Source organism: Pezoporus occidentalis, unplaced genomic scaffold (assembly GCF_034315485.1).
Source record: "Pezoporus occidentalis ecotype Australia unplaced genomic scaffold, CSIRO_AGI_Poc_V1 ctg185, whole genome shotgun sequence".
Taxonomy (NCBI): Eukaryota; Metazoa; Chordata; class Aves; order Psittaciformes; family Psittacidae; genus Pezoporus; species Pezoporus occidentalis.
In genome coordinates this window covers 100,497-115,894 of record NW_026913693.1, presented here as the reverse complement: position 1 = coordinate 115,894, position 15,398 = coordinate 100,497, and the positions used below count along the sequence as shown (strand labels likewise).

The window sequence follows — 15,398 nt, the reverse complement described above, 5'->3', positions numbered from 1 at the left end:
ATCTGAAGGGGGCCTATAGGAATGCTGGAGAGAGACTCTTCATTAGGGACTGTAGTGATAGGACAAGGGGTAACAGGTTAAAACTTAAACAGGGGAAGTTTAGGTTGGATATAAGGAGGAAATTCTTTCCTGTTAGGGTGGTGAGGCACTGGAATAGGTTGCCCAGGGAGGTTGTGAATGCTCCATCCCTGGCAGTGTTCAAGGCCAGGTTGGACAAGGCCTTGGGTGATGATTTAGCGTGAGGTGTCCCTGCCCACGGCAGGGGGGTTGGAACTAGATGATCTTTAGGTCCTTTCCAACCCTAACGATTCTATGATTCTATGATCAACATGAAATAAAGTTTATTTTTAAGATTTCAATAGAAAGCAAGCCACAAGTATCTAAATGAAGTAACAGAATTAGCACAAGGGTGAAACAGCGAACTCTCTTCCTGGTTAACATGATAAATACATTCTGTTTTTCTGAAAAGTTTCTGAAGTTTCAAACAAAGTGAAAATAGTAAACGGAAAGTAATGATCACGCATTATTAGCAGTAAATTGAAAGTGACAGAAAGAGGTGTAACAGCTTTTCATGCTACAGTATTTCCTGGTTTGTCTTTTTCAGTTTTTAATTAATTTTGTTGTTTTGCTTGTATGTGTTGCACATTTTCCAAAACAAAGCAACAAATTATTTACGTTGTCTATCATATACATGTTTTCTGTCATCATGCTGACTTTCCAGCATTTTCACAGAAGCAAAACACATTAGTCTAAAACTATTTATATACAATGAAGATCTTCATTCTAAAACAATTTGTCGTTACTTTGCATATTTTCTACATGAGCAAAGCTAACTTGCAGCAGTCTGTGCAGCAGTTTTCTGGGCTCCATTTCTAGACCCTCTTAATCTTCTACATATTTCTGGGATCATCAGGCCACTCCTGGGAAGCCTTTGAGGGACTTCACAGTAACTGCCATTTCCAAGAAGAGCTGGCTGTCTAGCTATAGAAGCTTTTAACAAGGTCTGCCAGCTGTTCCTGATTAGAGAGCATTCTGTTCCACCTGCCTCCTGATTAGCAAGGGAAGGGAACCCTTACAAGTCCTACAAAAAGGTCTCTGTAAGTGCCAAGCCTAGAGCACAGTCAATGAATGCAGCATTTTGTGCAGCAGTTTGCAGAGAAGTTGTGGCCAGAAGCTCTCTCTGTACATGTCCTCAGTAATTGTGGTGATGCGCAATCCCCAGCACACACTGGAGCAGCAACCCCAGCACATCAGAGTCCTTAACAAAGACTGTGCTCCTGAGGGGTGTGCAGGTCTTGGACTTCAGGGACACTGCTCCAAGAAACCTGGCCTAGTTGACCCAGCTGTGAAGGGCAATGGATGAGGTACCTCCAGAGGTTCCTCCAGTCTCAAAATAATGGCTACCCTTGCAGTACCTCACGTGTACTCTATTTCAAAGGTTTCAACAAAGTTGGGCTGAAAATATCTAGTGTAACAGGAACAGCAAGTTCAGTTGAGGCAGCCAAGAAAAACCTGTGTCTTCTACACAATTCTTCGTGCAGTTATGATGCAAGCAAATTCCAACTGAATCTAAAATCCTTCATCTCCTGCAGTTAGCATAAATTTTAGGCCCCCAACATCAAACGTTTTCTGTAGCAATTGCAGATAACCCTGAACTAAGACATTCAGCTCTCGAGTGAGACACTTAAAATAAGCAGGTGTTGAACCTTCCATTGGAGCCTACAAAGAGTTCAAGTTGAAGCAGACATTTTTGTCAACTGAAAGGCATCATAAACTCCATCATAGGTGAAAGCTGGGTCACATAAGAACGCGAACATCAGGCACCTAAATTAAGGTATACAGCACTTTTCAACTCACTATTAGACTTTTCAACCCATTATCAGACTTTTTCCCAAAGTCAGCATTTCAAGTTTTCCTACAGATTGAGTTACATTCCCTACTGACATATCCTCTTTGCAATTATCATGCATCTACTTGAAAAAAATTAAGCATATTAAGTTCTTAACTGCTATTTTATTGCACTGTAATAATAAGCAAATATAGAGCACAGTAAGTCAAAGCTTACAAGCAAAGCAGTGGAGAAAGACCAGTATAACTTCACCATCTGAAACTAAATGAAATGCAAGAAAGCACAAAGTGACAAAATTGAGCTTAAGTGATCAAAGTTCACATTGCTGAAAGTTAAAACTTTCAAGTATTCATATGTATTTACAATTTTCTTTAATGCATAATTTAAGAAAACTGCCTCCTTTCAAGTCCTTTTGGGTTTTTGTTGGATAACAAGACAGTTTCAGCAACAGAATCTACTCATGAATTTACAGTTCTCTAATGTCAAATTTAGAAGTTTTCTATCACAAATTCAAAACAGAAAAGACTTGCCTACATGAAGAGCAAAACATAGTTCTTTCTGCCTTCCATCTATTCCATCCAGTTGTATGCTCTTTCAAGTATCAATTTTTCAACTTCATTAATAAAGTCAACTGGCTGCACATGGCAGGAGATATTACGATCACCTATTTTTACTCATAGCGTTTCCTGGTAAAAACAAGTAGCTCCTGAATGTGTATGCCACATGCTTTACACAGCCTTATTACTTCAGCAGAAGACACAACCACATTTTTTTTATGCAAGGAAAGGGCATTTCTCCCCCTAGAAAATATGGAATATAGAACCCCTCCAAAAATTGCCAACCATAAGCTTCCATAAAAAGATAACCTTAATTACCAATATTCTGAAAAATCTGTTCTAAGCAAAGAACCATGATGGACTTCTGCTCTTTTACTTCACACTAGTATCAAGTTTTAAAAATGTTAAGCTAGGATCTTATAAGAATAGCATGAAAAACAAAGTTACTGCTTCTTTTGCGAGTGGGAGCAAAGAAGGAAAACAAAACCTGAATTATTTGCCTTTTCTTCTCCCCCTCTTCTGCTTTAAACTTCTATGACAAAGCTGCCATTAGTACACACAAAACGATGTTGATGCTGACAACTACTTCGACTGTTTTTCTATGTATTTTCTTCTTAATGGGTTCATCCATTGTAAGAGTTTAACAGTTCTGACATCATTTACTCAGGCACCAAAAACTAAAAGCAGGCACATCTGGCTATTATAACTGTCAGAATAATTACTTGACCATACTTTGAATAGTAACCAATATTCTCTGCAACACTCACTGTTATAATCAATATACTTCCTAGTATTAGGAGAAGAAAAATATAACTTGAGAAACAAATGTCAAGAACCGTTAACTTCAGTCTGATTAAAGGAAAGAATGACAGGTTCTGTTGTCTGGTCAGACAGCACTACAAAAGCTCGGTAACTCACCCCTCTTACCTCAAAACTCCAAGTTTAGTATACTGTGTATTAATTATTTGGAATTACTACATATGAACTACTTAGAAGAAACCATACTCAAAATTAATTTCTCAAAGTAATAAGCTACAAGAACATTACTTCTCATTAATAACCTTTTTTCCTGAGAGAAATAGGACAGCTCACTTAATACTGAAGAATGAGAACAAATTTTTTAACAGTTTCTTATGTTCTTCTATAGCCAAACCTGATTTCCATTTAAAACAATACTGTGCTGAAAAATTTAATCACAGTATATCTAATAAAAGTACCTAGAGGAAAAACTAGTTCCTACAAATTAAGAGAAATAGAAAAATAAGTTGCCAAGTTTATCTTGCTATATATCAAGCAAATATTAAAAAGGCAGACAAATTTTTAACATAGGTAATCGGCTAACCAGGACCTATTCTAACTACATCTGGTTCAAGAGCAAACAGTCTATTAGTCCACCTTTCAAGTCTGTTTTTTTGTAGTCCGTATGTTACTAATAAAGAAAATGCATCACAAGACAACTCCAAATACCAAAGCCTTGCAGTTTCAGTCAGAACACTAGGGAATACAGGCTGGCCACCAGTCCTGCAAGCAAATACACACAGAAAAAAAACAACCAAGCTTATGTATCAGCCTTTACCCCCGTCACATTCAGAAATGTATTCAGGAGCTATTCCTGACGTTCTAAAGAATGCTGCTTATGCAAAGTACTCAAGCAGTAAAGGGCATAACTTTATTTTCACTATTCCATTAGTAAAGTGATATCACCAGGGCTTCTTCCATAGATCCAGTAATGCATGACTTGTTATTGCTGGTTCACTAAATACCAATATTAAAATAGGCCTTTTTTCTCCCTCTGCTTATCAGACACACTTTAATGTTTATTTTGCCACTTTTGTTCATCATTTTCATATTATTAGCAAATTGCAAACAGATCACTTACCTGTGACCAGGATGGTAAATGACAGTAGTTATTCCATGGGCATAATGGCTGCTAAAGCTGAAACTGTGACTTTCTTGAAAGCTTTGATTTGTTCCAACACTAAGTATGGGGAAAAAATATATACATTAGTTCAGATTTATTTTCTTTAAAGAGTGGAAAGAATTCCTGTGAAGCTCACTGTGCCTTCTCAAAGCAAGTGAAAATTTATGCTTACCTTACAAGGTAACTTCTCAGTTCTCCACGATAATTAACAACAAGAAGTTCAGCTGACCATTGGGCACTTGCTTTATATTCTAGAAAGATCAACCCAGCAATAGCATAACTCAGATCTCCCGGAAAACTTGCTGTCTTTACACAAAAACATAGACAGACATTGAGAGAAAGGAGAGTTAAAAATAAATAATAAATAAAACTTCATTACTGGAAGAATTAGGAAGTTAAATTGACTATATTGTATAAAAATGTAAAGGTTCATATTTCCATTAGTAACAAAATGCACTTCCTTTATCTTGATTTTAAAGAAATCCCAGTGCAGTCTTTTAAAAGTACCGAGTCTTCAACAGTCCACTGTACCATTCAATTTTTCCCAGAGGCTGGTGCGTGATAGCGGATGTGATATAACCACTCAATGTCATGCTCTTTGGCCCAGGTGTCTACTAGGTTGTTTTAAAAATGAGTCCTTTTGTCTGTATCAATGCTTTCAGGGGTGCCATGTTGTTATAAGACTTGTTTCTCGAGGCCCAGGACAGTGCTCTGTGCAGTGTCATGGAATGCCACGAGCCATGTGGTACCCTACTGTTACAAATTGTAATTACATGCACATACACTAATTGGGCAATTTTATACTTTCACAACCTGATGTACCTGAAGATCTATCACAATTGTAAGAAAAAAAAAAAAGAAAGATGAAGAATGTCATCCAGAGGGACCTTGACACACTTGTCAGGTGGGCTGATGCCAACCTCATGAAGTTTAACCATGCCAAGTGCAAGGTCCTACACCTGGGTCGGAGCAATCCCAGGCACAGCTACAGGTTGGGCAGAGAAGAGATTCAGAGCAGACCTGTGGAGAAGGACTTGGGGGTGTTGGTCAATGAGAAAATGAACATGAGCCAGCAGTGTGCGCTCGTAGCCCAGAAAGCCAACTGTATCCTGGGCTGCATCAAAAGGAGCGTGACCAGCAGGTCAAAGGAGGTGATCCTGCCCCTCTACTCTGCTCTCGTGAGACCTCACTTGGAGTATTGTGTGCAGTTCTGGTGTCCTCAACATAAAAAGGACATGGAACTGTTGGAACAAGTCCAGAGGAGGGCCATGAGCATGATCAGGGGACTGGAGCACCTCCCATATGAACATACGCTGAGGAAGCTGGGGCTGTTCAGCCTGGAAAAGAGAAGGCTGCGTGGAGACCTCCTAGCAGCCTTCCAGTATCTAAAGGGGGCCTATAGGGATGCTGGGGAGGGACTCTTCATTAGAGACTGTAGTGACAGGACAAGGGGTAACAGGTTAAAACTTAAACAGGGGAAGTTTAGATTGGATATCAGGAAGATATTCTTTCCTGTTAGGGTGGTGAGGCACTGGAATGGGTTGCCCAGGGAAGTTGTGAATGCTCCATTCCCGGCGGTGTTCAAGGCCAGGCTGGACAGAGCCTTGGGTGGCATGGTTTAGTCTGAAGTGTCCCTGCCCATGGCAGAGGGGTTGGAACTAGATGATCTTTAGGTCCTTTCCAACCCTAACTATTCTATGATATTCTGACTAGATGTAATAGCACAAAGGATATGCTTTGCAAGTGCTAAACATGACTTCAGTATAACATATCCATCATATGATAAACACTTCATAATACATTTGTGCACGGTATTCATACTGTAAGCCTTTATACCAAAGTAAGCTATGATTAACAGGAGGCCAAAGAGTGGAAATTGCCCTCTATGCTTACAAAATGTCCTACTATATTCATATTTAATCTAAGGGAGCACTTACTGGTGAAATGACTAAAAGCTCACTACCCATTAAGTCAAACACCCTCACTGTTCCAGTGCTTTCAGCATAAGCAAGTAATGTACAATCACGACTCCACACCACACGCCTCCACTGAGGGTTAGGATCCTTTGGCACTATGAAAAAGGAAGAAAGTTATTAAAAAGTCAAATATAAATATAACCCCATCAACAGAGCAAAAAGTCAACTACATCAAAAAACGCAGGATGCATAACATCATTAAAATGAGAGGGGAAAAAAAAAAAACACCTCCAACATCCATTATGTCTATCAAACCCATTAATTTTAACTACAATTTCATTTCAGATTCAGGTTTTGTATATTCATCGCAATGAAAAGAAGAGGGGGAGGAAGAGTAACAGAGCTAGTCACAAAGCAAAATTATTAAAGAGATTCTTTCCAATGCTTTAATAAGTTACGTTACCCTTGAAGTAAACTAGCACAGCCACTTAGCAATGCATTAATAGTAAACAATGATGACACTAAGTGATGATATAGAGGTTGCCATATTGTATACCTTGACATTTTCCAACTATGGATCCAAAGTCATCTTTTGCAGACCTGCAAAAAAGACTCATGGATTTAAATGAGAACAGAAAAAAACACCATTCAATATTCCAGAATAAACAGAACACTGTAAGGGCACAATTCAAAGGCCCCCATGTATTTAACTACTTGTTCAAAAAGGTAGGCAAGCAGCCTTCACTCTTAGGCAGCTACAGCAATTAACAATAGTATTTTAGAAACCCTCTTCTCAATGCATAAATAATACTACTAAATCTCTCAGTAATAACGCTGTTCAGATAGAATGCCAGCATTTCAGAACCTCAGCTTGTAACTTTAGGAAAAAAAACAATCAAAGTCAGTATTCTCTAGATTACAATTTTAGAAACAATGCAAGAATATAGTTATATTAATACATCTGAAACACAAGATTTATTTTATAGTCTATAAGCTGACATTTATTGTGCTCATACCACTTCTGATTGAACAATTTTCATACACTTGCTTCTTTTACATATAAATAGAAGGTCTGACCTTCTATCAAATGGATTTTTGTGAAGCAAGTAAACACAATCAAGATCCGTTGTACAGCTAAATGTGTTCTTGAACTGGCAAAGGAGAGCTTGTTGTTAGAGAGGAGGAGAAAAAGGGAGATCATCAGTCTTTACAGCAATCCACATAACTTGCAAAATGAAGTATTATATATGCCAACTACTCGATAGAGAAGCAGAATACTAACTCCTTGTCCCATTTCTTAGGAGATTTCTAGGGGGAACAGAAAGGCAAAGGTTAGAAAGACCATGATTTGGGTTTAATATTCTGAAGCATCTTGATTGTTTTCTTTCACATCTTGAAAAGAGAGAGGTACAGGTAAAAACATAAAGCTTACTTATAACATTTATAATTGTGGAGCATTCTGAGGGTGGGTGGAAGTTTTTTTGTTGTTTGGTTTTTGTTTTGCTTTGTTCTTTAATGGGGAATGGCCAAGAACTAAGAAGAAGAGAAAGCTTCCTAAACGATAACATATTTTAAGATTATTCCACAGATGACTTTCACAGGTATGGTTAGTAAATTACTAGAAACACTCTTAGAACTCCACAACTGTGATCATGAAGCAATAGATAACACTAAGTTACCTGATTTCTACACATTGGTCTTGAACAACTGCCAACAATTTACCATTGCTGAAAGAGAAAAATAGAAATGTGAAAAAAAAATTCAAAGTCCAGTCCTTACAGAATGTGCATAAGAGCTCTACGTCCTTTTCTGCAAGGTTAGATATAAATTTCCTCTTTCATAAACAACAACAATTGGGAAATACCAATTTTTATTAAAAAAAAAAAAGGCACTGCTATAATAAGATTCTCTTTGTGTCACCAAAATGTATCTGCTATTCTCTATAGTGGCACAAAGAGAATGTAAACAATGTCTAAAATCTTGCTGCAAGGGAGATCAGAATCCAGTGTTGCTTAAGGATCATTTTATAACAGCACTACCTAAGTTATGTATTGCTTTATCTGGAATAAACAAGTATCACGCTTCCATAAGCTACACAGTCTCCTTAGTTGCACGTCTCCTGTCTTAGTACCTAGCATACAACATCGCAACTGGCATGCTGTGCAACCAAAGGGATCATCACTTCCCTCAAAAATCACCATCTCTCTCAACAGTACAGAGCTCTTAGTGAAGCACTGATCATGTTCAGCGATAATACACAGCACACTAAAACATCCCATACTACCTTCACGCCACTGAACCATTCTTCTGTACATATTTATGCTTATTTTCAAGAGCAAATGATCTCACTGATGCTGCTAAAATTACTGAAACACCTGGTTCTAGCCTTAGATCTCCCACTTCTCTATACATACAATAGCAGATAAATCTTGAGGGTATGCATTCACTTTCCTCAAATTTTAAAATAAGCAGCTTATATTACATATTCTGATAAGTTTCAGATCTTTAACTCACCTAATTCAGGACTTGAGTTTGAGAATGACTGCAGCACAAGCCACTTTACCTCAAAAGCTAGAAGGATATTCTTTAAGTAACCTGGCCTATGGAAGGTGTCCCTGCTCATGGCAGGGTTGCTGGAACTAAATGTTCTGTAAGGTCCCTTCCAACCCAAACCATTCTATGATTCATACCTGAATGAGATGCATTAAATAAGAGAAGCAGCATGGAAGCCCCTAGGTAGCAAACTGACCTTTATTTACCAAGGCTACCTGTGAAAGCCTCCAGCACTTCCCTTGACCAAAGAGAATAATGTCTTTAGCATGATATTAACTCAGCATTCTTGCCAGTGGAGACAGACGGAGGAGGAAAGGAAGCATTAATACATTCACTACCACCAAAAATTGAAAAGCATGTAAGCTGGTTACCTTGCAAGTACTAGGTGCCAGCTGATCTGCTTATTAACTAGACGAACCAGTCCAGTGGGCAAAGAAAACTTTGCAGGGCTGAAATTACAAAAAAAATAAGCAAAATCAGAACGTACACATAACAAAAGCAGTACCTGAGATACACAATATTCTAAACAAATATTCAGTTTTACTTCTATTAAGAATAGCTTCCCATCAAATAAAAAAAACTGCATTCCCAAATAAAAATATTAAGCACTACTTTCATCAAACCTACCTGTACCAGATGTACCGAAGCAAAAACAATGCAGGACCTGCAATGGAAAAAAAAGAAGCAAAAATTACATCTCTAGCAGCTTTAAACATTCTCCAGCTTACTGCAGTCTCAGAAATTTGCACAAAAGAAAGATGTATTAACAGAATAATCTGTCCTTGGCCAATGATTTCTTATATTACAGTAAATGCAAATGGCAAACAAAAAAAATCACTACCTATTTCTGGAAATTCTAAGAGAAAATGCAGTTCAGTTACTGCATGAACCAAGAGTTGAACAGCAATGAAATATAATCAGAATGTAAATGTTCCTTATAGAACTAACTAGCAAACAGCCCAATGCAAGAGCTTGAGAAGAAAAAAAACAAAAAAAAAAAACCGAAAAATATTTTGCGAAACACAACAGAGCTTCTACACTTCTTAGCCACCACTCCGCTTATTAGTTTGTCCCAATAAGTTACTGGAGACAAGAAAGCTCACAAAAACGACATTAAAAAAACACAGTAATATTGATATTCAGAAAACACCTTCCTGGAAACACATGCTGCACTTTATTTCCATTACACGCACCACCTTAAAAAGCAGCAGTTGTAAATTTTGCAAGCAATCCACACATTCTCATGAGCCATAAACATAAGACCAAGTCATATTTACCTGTAACTGCTCTAGTGATGATAAATGATGCACCATGTTTTCTATTGCCTCTTGGCTGCAATTAAAGCAATAATGGTCAAACACTGTTACACATTTTAATTTAAATACAACATTCATACGTATGTTCACTTACCAAATTTAAGTTGCCTGCTAGCCTACAGGTTCCTTTTGTATTTTCTATTATTTGCAACTTCATACAGTGAGTAATTTAACTGCATAAGCTAAAACAGGCTATAAAGCCAAATATTTTAAGTGCCAAGATGTAATAAACAAAATGTACTACAGGTTGTCTATTGATTCAGCTTTGCCTTGCTCTCTGATTTGACTTCTGATTATGTTCTCCTGTAAGGTATATAAATTATTCTTTCTATGCCAAAGTGAATGCCAGATTGATCTGTAATGCCCAGAAATTGAAGCAATTGGCATTCTGCATATTATCCTAATATATAACTGCTAAGCTACATAAAGACTGCTCATGCAAGTTTCAGAATTATTAAGAAAACAAAAGAACTTCTAAAGAAATACTCTTTTTATATCAATTGGTGATAGATAAGACAGCCACTTGGATCACCAGGTTTACTCCATACCACCTCACATAGCCTTTCTAGCAGTCCTGCTCCTCTTAAGGCGGAGGGAACTATGCTCACTATATAAATGAAAGCATTCTCCAAACACAAAGAAATATAAAATAGCATATACTGTATAGTCTTAGCTATAAAAAGAGATAAAATTATTTCCCAATTGGAAAGTAGGAAAAAGGTATTAAACAGAAGACAAGAAAGATAACCAATAAGGAAAGCAAATATTCAAAATAAGCAGTCAAGCCTATTTTGCTTTTCCAGCGAAAACACTACAGCACCACAAACTGAACAATAAAGTAATGAATTAATTTCCTCTTGAGTATATAATACATAGAGCAGATCATTACTGGTTAACTGAAATATTCAGACCTCTCACTCCAAATTACGGAGCAGCAAACATTGATAAGAAACAAAAATTTATCAAACTTCCGGAGTATGTCCATGTTAAAAAAAAAAACAAACTCCAAAAAATTTAAGTTACTCAAGTAAAGATTAGCAATTTTCCATGCCAAGTTTGCCATCCAGAAATAGTCTTTCAAATAATGAGGTTGTCATCTCACAGCACATAAGAAACCAACGCAGCTGTACTGATAATATTTCAAATTCAGGTTGATCAACCAGGGTATAATAAGGCATTACAGTAAAATAAATGAGAGCATAAATTATTTCGTAGTACCTCAGGGAGAGCTGCAGTTTCCTAGGGAGGTTAAAAGCAGAACTTGTTAAAATTTTTGGATTTAAGAAAAGCTCCCAGTAAAAAACATTTCAAAAAATTGCTTATACTTCTTCAGAATTTTTCTGAATATTCTTAAGTGTCCACTTCTGAGACTAAACTGCAGGCTCCTACCCCATGCATCTTAAACCCTTCGCAAAGCTGATTTGCTCCAAAGACCTACATTTTGCTTTTTATAGGGTATTCTAAGCACCTCAGCAACACCAATAGCTACCATACCTGCTGTACTTTCTTAACGCATTCCCATTTGCAAAAAAAACTTCAAGTTCTCCTTTGCTAAAGCATTCCAGAAATAAAACCTAAGTAACTTCCGTGCTGACAAACCACCCACTTAGTTTTGGATTTTGGTGCACGCTCAGCAAACTTACGGGGAGGTGGGAAGAGAGTGTTGGTAAAACCTCAAATCTTTAGATGGCAATGAAAAAAAAACACAGAATCAAGTGATATATTTGATACATTTCAGAAAATATACGGTACTTGTCTACTGGAGAGAAGTTCAGTCTGTCCGTATTCCCTGAATGACTCCATGAGTCCTCCTGACACCTCCACAACCAATACGTCATTCTTTATTTTCACTGATCAGCTACTCAGTAATTCTTTTTGTTCTCATTATTCTCATTCCCAAACTGTGCATTATACACAATTGCATCACTACACCGAATACAGGCTGCTTGATTTCTACACCATCTCTTCTCTGTCATTGCATGAGTCCTGTTTTACAACTAGCTTATTCCCCACCCTTACCTCCACCGCCCCGCTCTCAGGCTTGGGAAATTCAATACAGGTGAATGAGAATATTAACAGGAACAAAAATTAAAGCTAATTTGGGGGTCCATCTTAAGAAAGCCATGCCAGTTTTATCAGTGTCTTGAATGTAATAAAACTTCACATATTCACCGCAGAAGTCATTTTCCCATCATCATAATCACAGTTTTACGTGCTTAGCACTCTGCAACTAAAAATGAATCATCCTAAATGCCATACCAGAAATATAAAACAGAGTCAAGAGACCAGTTAAAAGTTTTTTTAAGGCCTTGCTTTGTATCCTAGACAACTGCATAGGAAGACATTTCCTACTGCGGCATTCAGCTTCCTTTCCCCTTCTGCTGTCCCTCACCTCACTCATTCCAAACCATTCAGCTTTATAAGAACTCAGGCAGGAAGTGTTTTGTGACTTCTTTTTGAAACGCGTCATTAAATCAGGATTAAAAGAGACAAATGTTCTAAAGGGAAAGTCATAGTCACCTAAATAACATCACTGTTAAGGCACCTTACAGCAAAAATTGAATCATGTTGGCAAAATAATTTGTTTGCTTATGTATGTCAGCATAAAATCCATTTCCCACTAAAACTGTACAAAGATTATTAGAAGCGTCCCTTGGCTACTGACAGTCTTCAAGAAGGATGTAAATCCAAACAAACAAGTATAGAGAGGGATCTAGTTTTCCTCACACAAGGTAAGCTCGATAAAGGCCATGTTTCTACCAGGACAGCTGCCACTACTCTCAGTACAGCTGTTTCTGGAAATGAGACCAGGATTTCATTACATCTTCCTTCCTATCAACTCAGTAGTAAAACCAAGTATACACAGTTTATAGTTAATAAGCAGAGAAGACCCAAGGCACCCCAGACGGCACACACCAGAGTGACAAGGCGGGGATTAAGTGACACAAGGCCATGTCAGGAATGGGATGCCCGCAGGGGTGTTTCCTGTGATTGCCCGTGCTGCACTAGCCGCTCTTGTGCGCATCGGGAACGGGCAGCCCGGTGAGCCTCCCTGGAGGCAACAGCCCGTCCCTGCGGCCTCCGTGGCCGGCAGCCTTCCCCAGCTGCGGGCTGCCCGGCCACGGGTCAGCAGGGCGAATCCCCGCCGGAGCCGACGTGGCCGGTCAACACCCAGCACCCGGCCAATGCAGCAGCGACACGCACCTGCACCTCGGTCTCTGGAGGCCACTCGGTGTTAACCAGCAGGTCGTACAGAATATTCTCCTCCTCGTCCTTTTCCTTCTCACCACCACCAGCCATCACCTTCCCTCTCAGCGTCAGTTCCCCGCGCTCCCCGCCGCCGAGGGCGGCTGCCATGCTGCTCTGTCCCCACCCACCCAGCGCCGCAGCAGCGACGGTGCCCGGCGAAGGCCAAACTAGTAACACCTGGCCGTTCAGTGCGGGCCGGAGTATTGAATTACGCCACCGCTGCCGCCGGCTGCGACTCGTTTCGCCGCGAAGCGAGAGGCCTTCTCCTTCCCTGCCCGACAGGCTTTAGAGCCCTGAAAGGGAGACCTTGAAGCTGAGGGCAAGGGAGCGAGGCTGAAGAGCCTTCACCTCCTCAACTAGGGCTGAAGGATAGCAGCTGCATCTGCAGAAACACAGAATCATACACTCAGCACAATTGGAAAAGGCCTTTAAAATCATTGAGTCCAACCATTAACCCAGCACTGGTAAGTCCGCTATGTCACTAAGGGCCTCGTCTACATGGTTTTCAAACACTTCAAGGATGGTGATTCCACCACTTCCCTGGGCAGCCTGTTCCAATGCCTGGCCACTCTCTTGGTGAAGAATTTTTTTCCTAATATCCAATCTAAACCTCCCCTGGTGCAGCTTGAGGCCATTTCTTCTTGTCCTATTGCTTGTTAGTTGGGAGAAGAGACCAACCCCCACTTCTCTCCATCCTTTCATGTAGTTGTAGAGAGGGATAAGGCCCCCTGTGATCCTTCTCTTCTCCAAACTAAACAATCCCAGTTCCCTCAGCCATTCCTCCTCAGACTTCTGCTCCAGTCCCTTCACCAGCTTTGTTTCCCTTCTATGGGCATACTACAGCAACTCAGTACCTCTCCTGTAGATCACTGATAAAGATATTAAACAACACTGGCCCTAATACCGAGCCCCGAGGGACACCGCTAGTGACCAGTCACCAACAAGATGTGACAGCCAGTAGTATCCAATCCAGCAAAGAATATACCTCTCTCCACATCACGAGCAGCCAGTTTCTCCAGGAGAAAGCTGTGGTAGAGTGTTACACAGTCTGTCCCTCATCAACCAGACACATTGTCATAAAAGGAGATCAGGCTGGTCAAACAGGACCTGCCCTTCATGAACCCATGCTGACAGGGCCTGATCCCTGTTCTCCCGCATGTGCTTTGTAATCTTAGGATCCATGAGCTTCCCCAGTGCAAACACACATTTTGTGTTTAAAACATAAGTGTGATAAACACATAAATGTATTGGCTTTTGCAAATCATAGGTGTGGTTATCTGGATATAACTGTACCAGTTTACAATAACAGAAACAAAACTCGCTAAAGACACAAGACTAGACAACAAGTTAAAAAGGTTCAGATCTCTTGATCAAAGCAGAGTCACATAGCAAAAGAATTTGTAAAGGTAAAGGGGGGGGGGGGGAGGGGGCTTGATATAAGGAAAGCTAGTTAACACAGTTAAAGTACTTTTTAGCTTAACTTCGGTTGTAGAAAGAGAACAATGTTTATGTTGTAAGTCTGTGGAATGTAGTGGCCCCACTAAACATGAGCTAATTGTTTCACTCTAGTCTTCTAAAGTATCTTTAGTTTTAAAGAACAATGTTTGTGTTGTAAGTCTGTGGTGAGATAACAGGATTTAGTGGCCCCACTAAACATGAATTTCATACCATCCTTCTCATTATCACTTAGAGACAGAGCCTCCCAAACATCTGCTAGCTTGGGATACTCCTTGTCTGCCCATCCTGCAATCAATTTTGCAGGAAGGTCACACTGTTTTAAATCTTTTCTAGTTATCAGAATAATTACAGATATAGCTGGTTGTGTGATTACTGGGGCATCCAACTGTGCCAAAGGTGAAAAGTACACTGTGAGGAAGACTGCTTACTTCACCTTGAAGACCCCTACTCACAAGAGGAAGACTGTTTACTTCACCTTGAAGACCCCTACTCACAAGAGGAAGACTGCTTACTTCATCCTCAAAACCCCTGCCCACAATCACCTCAGAGAAGTGCACAGACTCCAAGAGGAGGAGACTT

General features: G+C 39.5%; 1 protein-coding gene across 4 annotated transcripts in view; it reads right to left on the bottom strand.

Annotated features, from left to right (window-relative positions):
- The window catches only part of NBAS (NBAS subunit of NRZ tethering complex), a 180,741-nt gene extending 167,240 nt beyond the window's left edge, over positions 1-13,501 (bottom strand). For all 4 annotated transcript variants that reach the window (XR_009964271.1, XM_062615879.1, XM_062615881.1 and 1 more), the window contains exons 1-9: positions 13,317-13,501; positions 10,074-10,128; positions 9,424-9,460; positions 9,168-9,245; positions 7,923-7,970; positions 6,800-6,843; positions 6,265-6,398; positions 4,500-4,633; positions 4,286-4,384 (exon numbers count right to left, since the gene is read on the bottom strand). Coding sequence is in view for 3 of the 4 variants with exons in the window: in XM_062615879.1 (XP_062471863.1) it covers positions 4,286-4,384; positions 4,500-4,633; positions 6,265-6,398; positions 6,800-6,843; positions 7,923-7,970; positions 9,168-9,245; positions 9,424-9,460; positions 10,074-10,128; positions 13,317-13,469 (782 nt within the window). In the remaining variant the exon portion in view is untranslated. The remainder of the gene's footprint in view (positions 1-4,285; positions 4,385-4,499; positions 4,634-6,264; positions 6,399-6,799; positions 6,844-7,922; positions 7,971-9,167; positions 9,246-9,423; positions 9,461-10,073; positions 10,129-13,316) is intronic.
- Between the last annotated feature and the right edge of the window lie 1,897 nt (positions 13,502-15,398).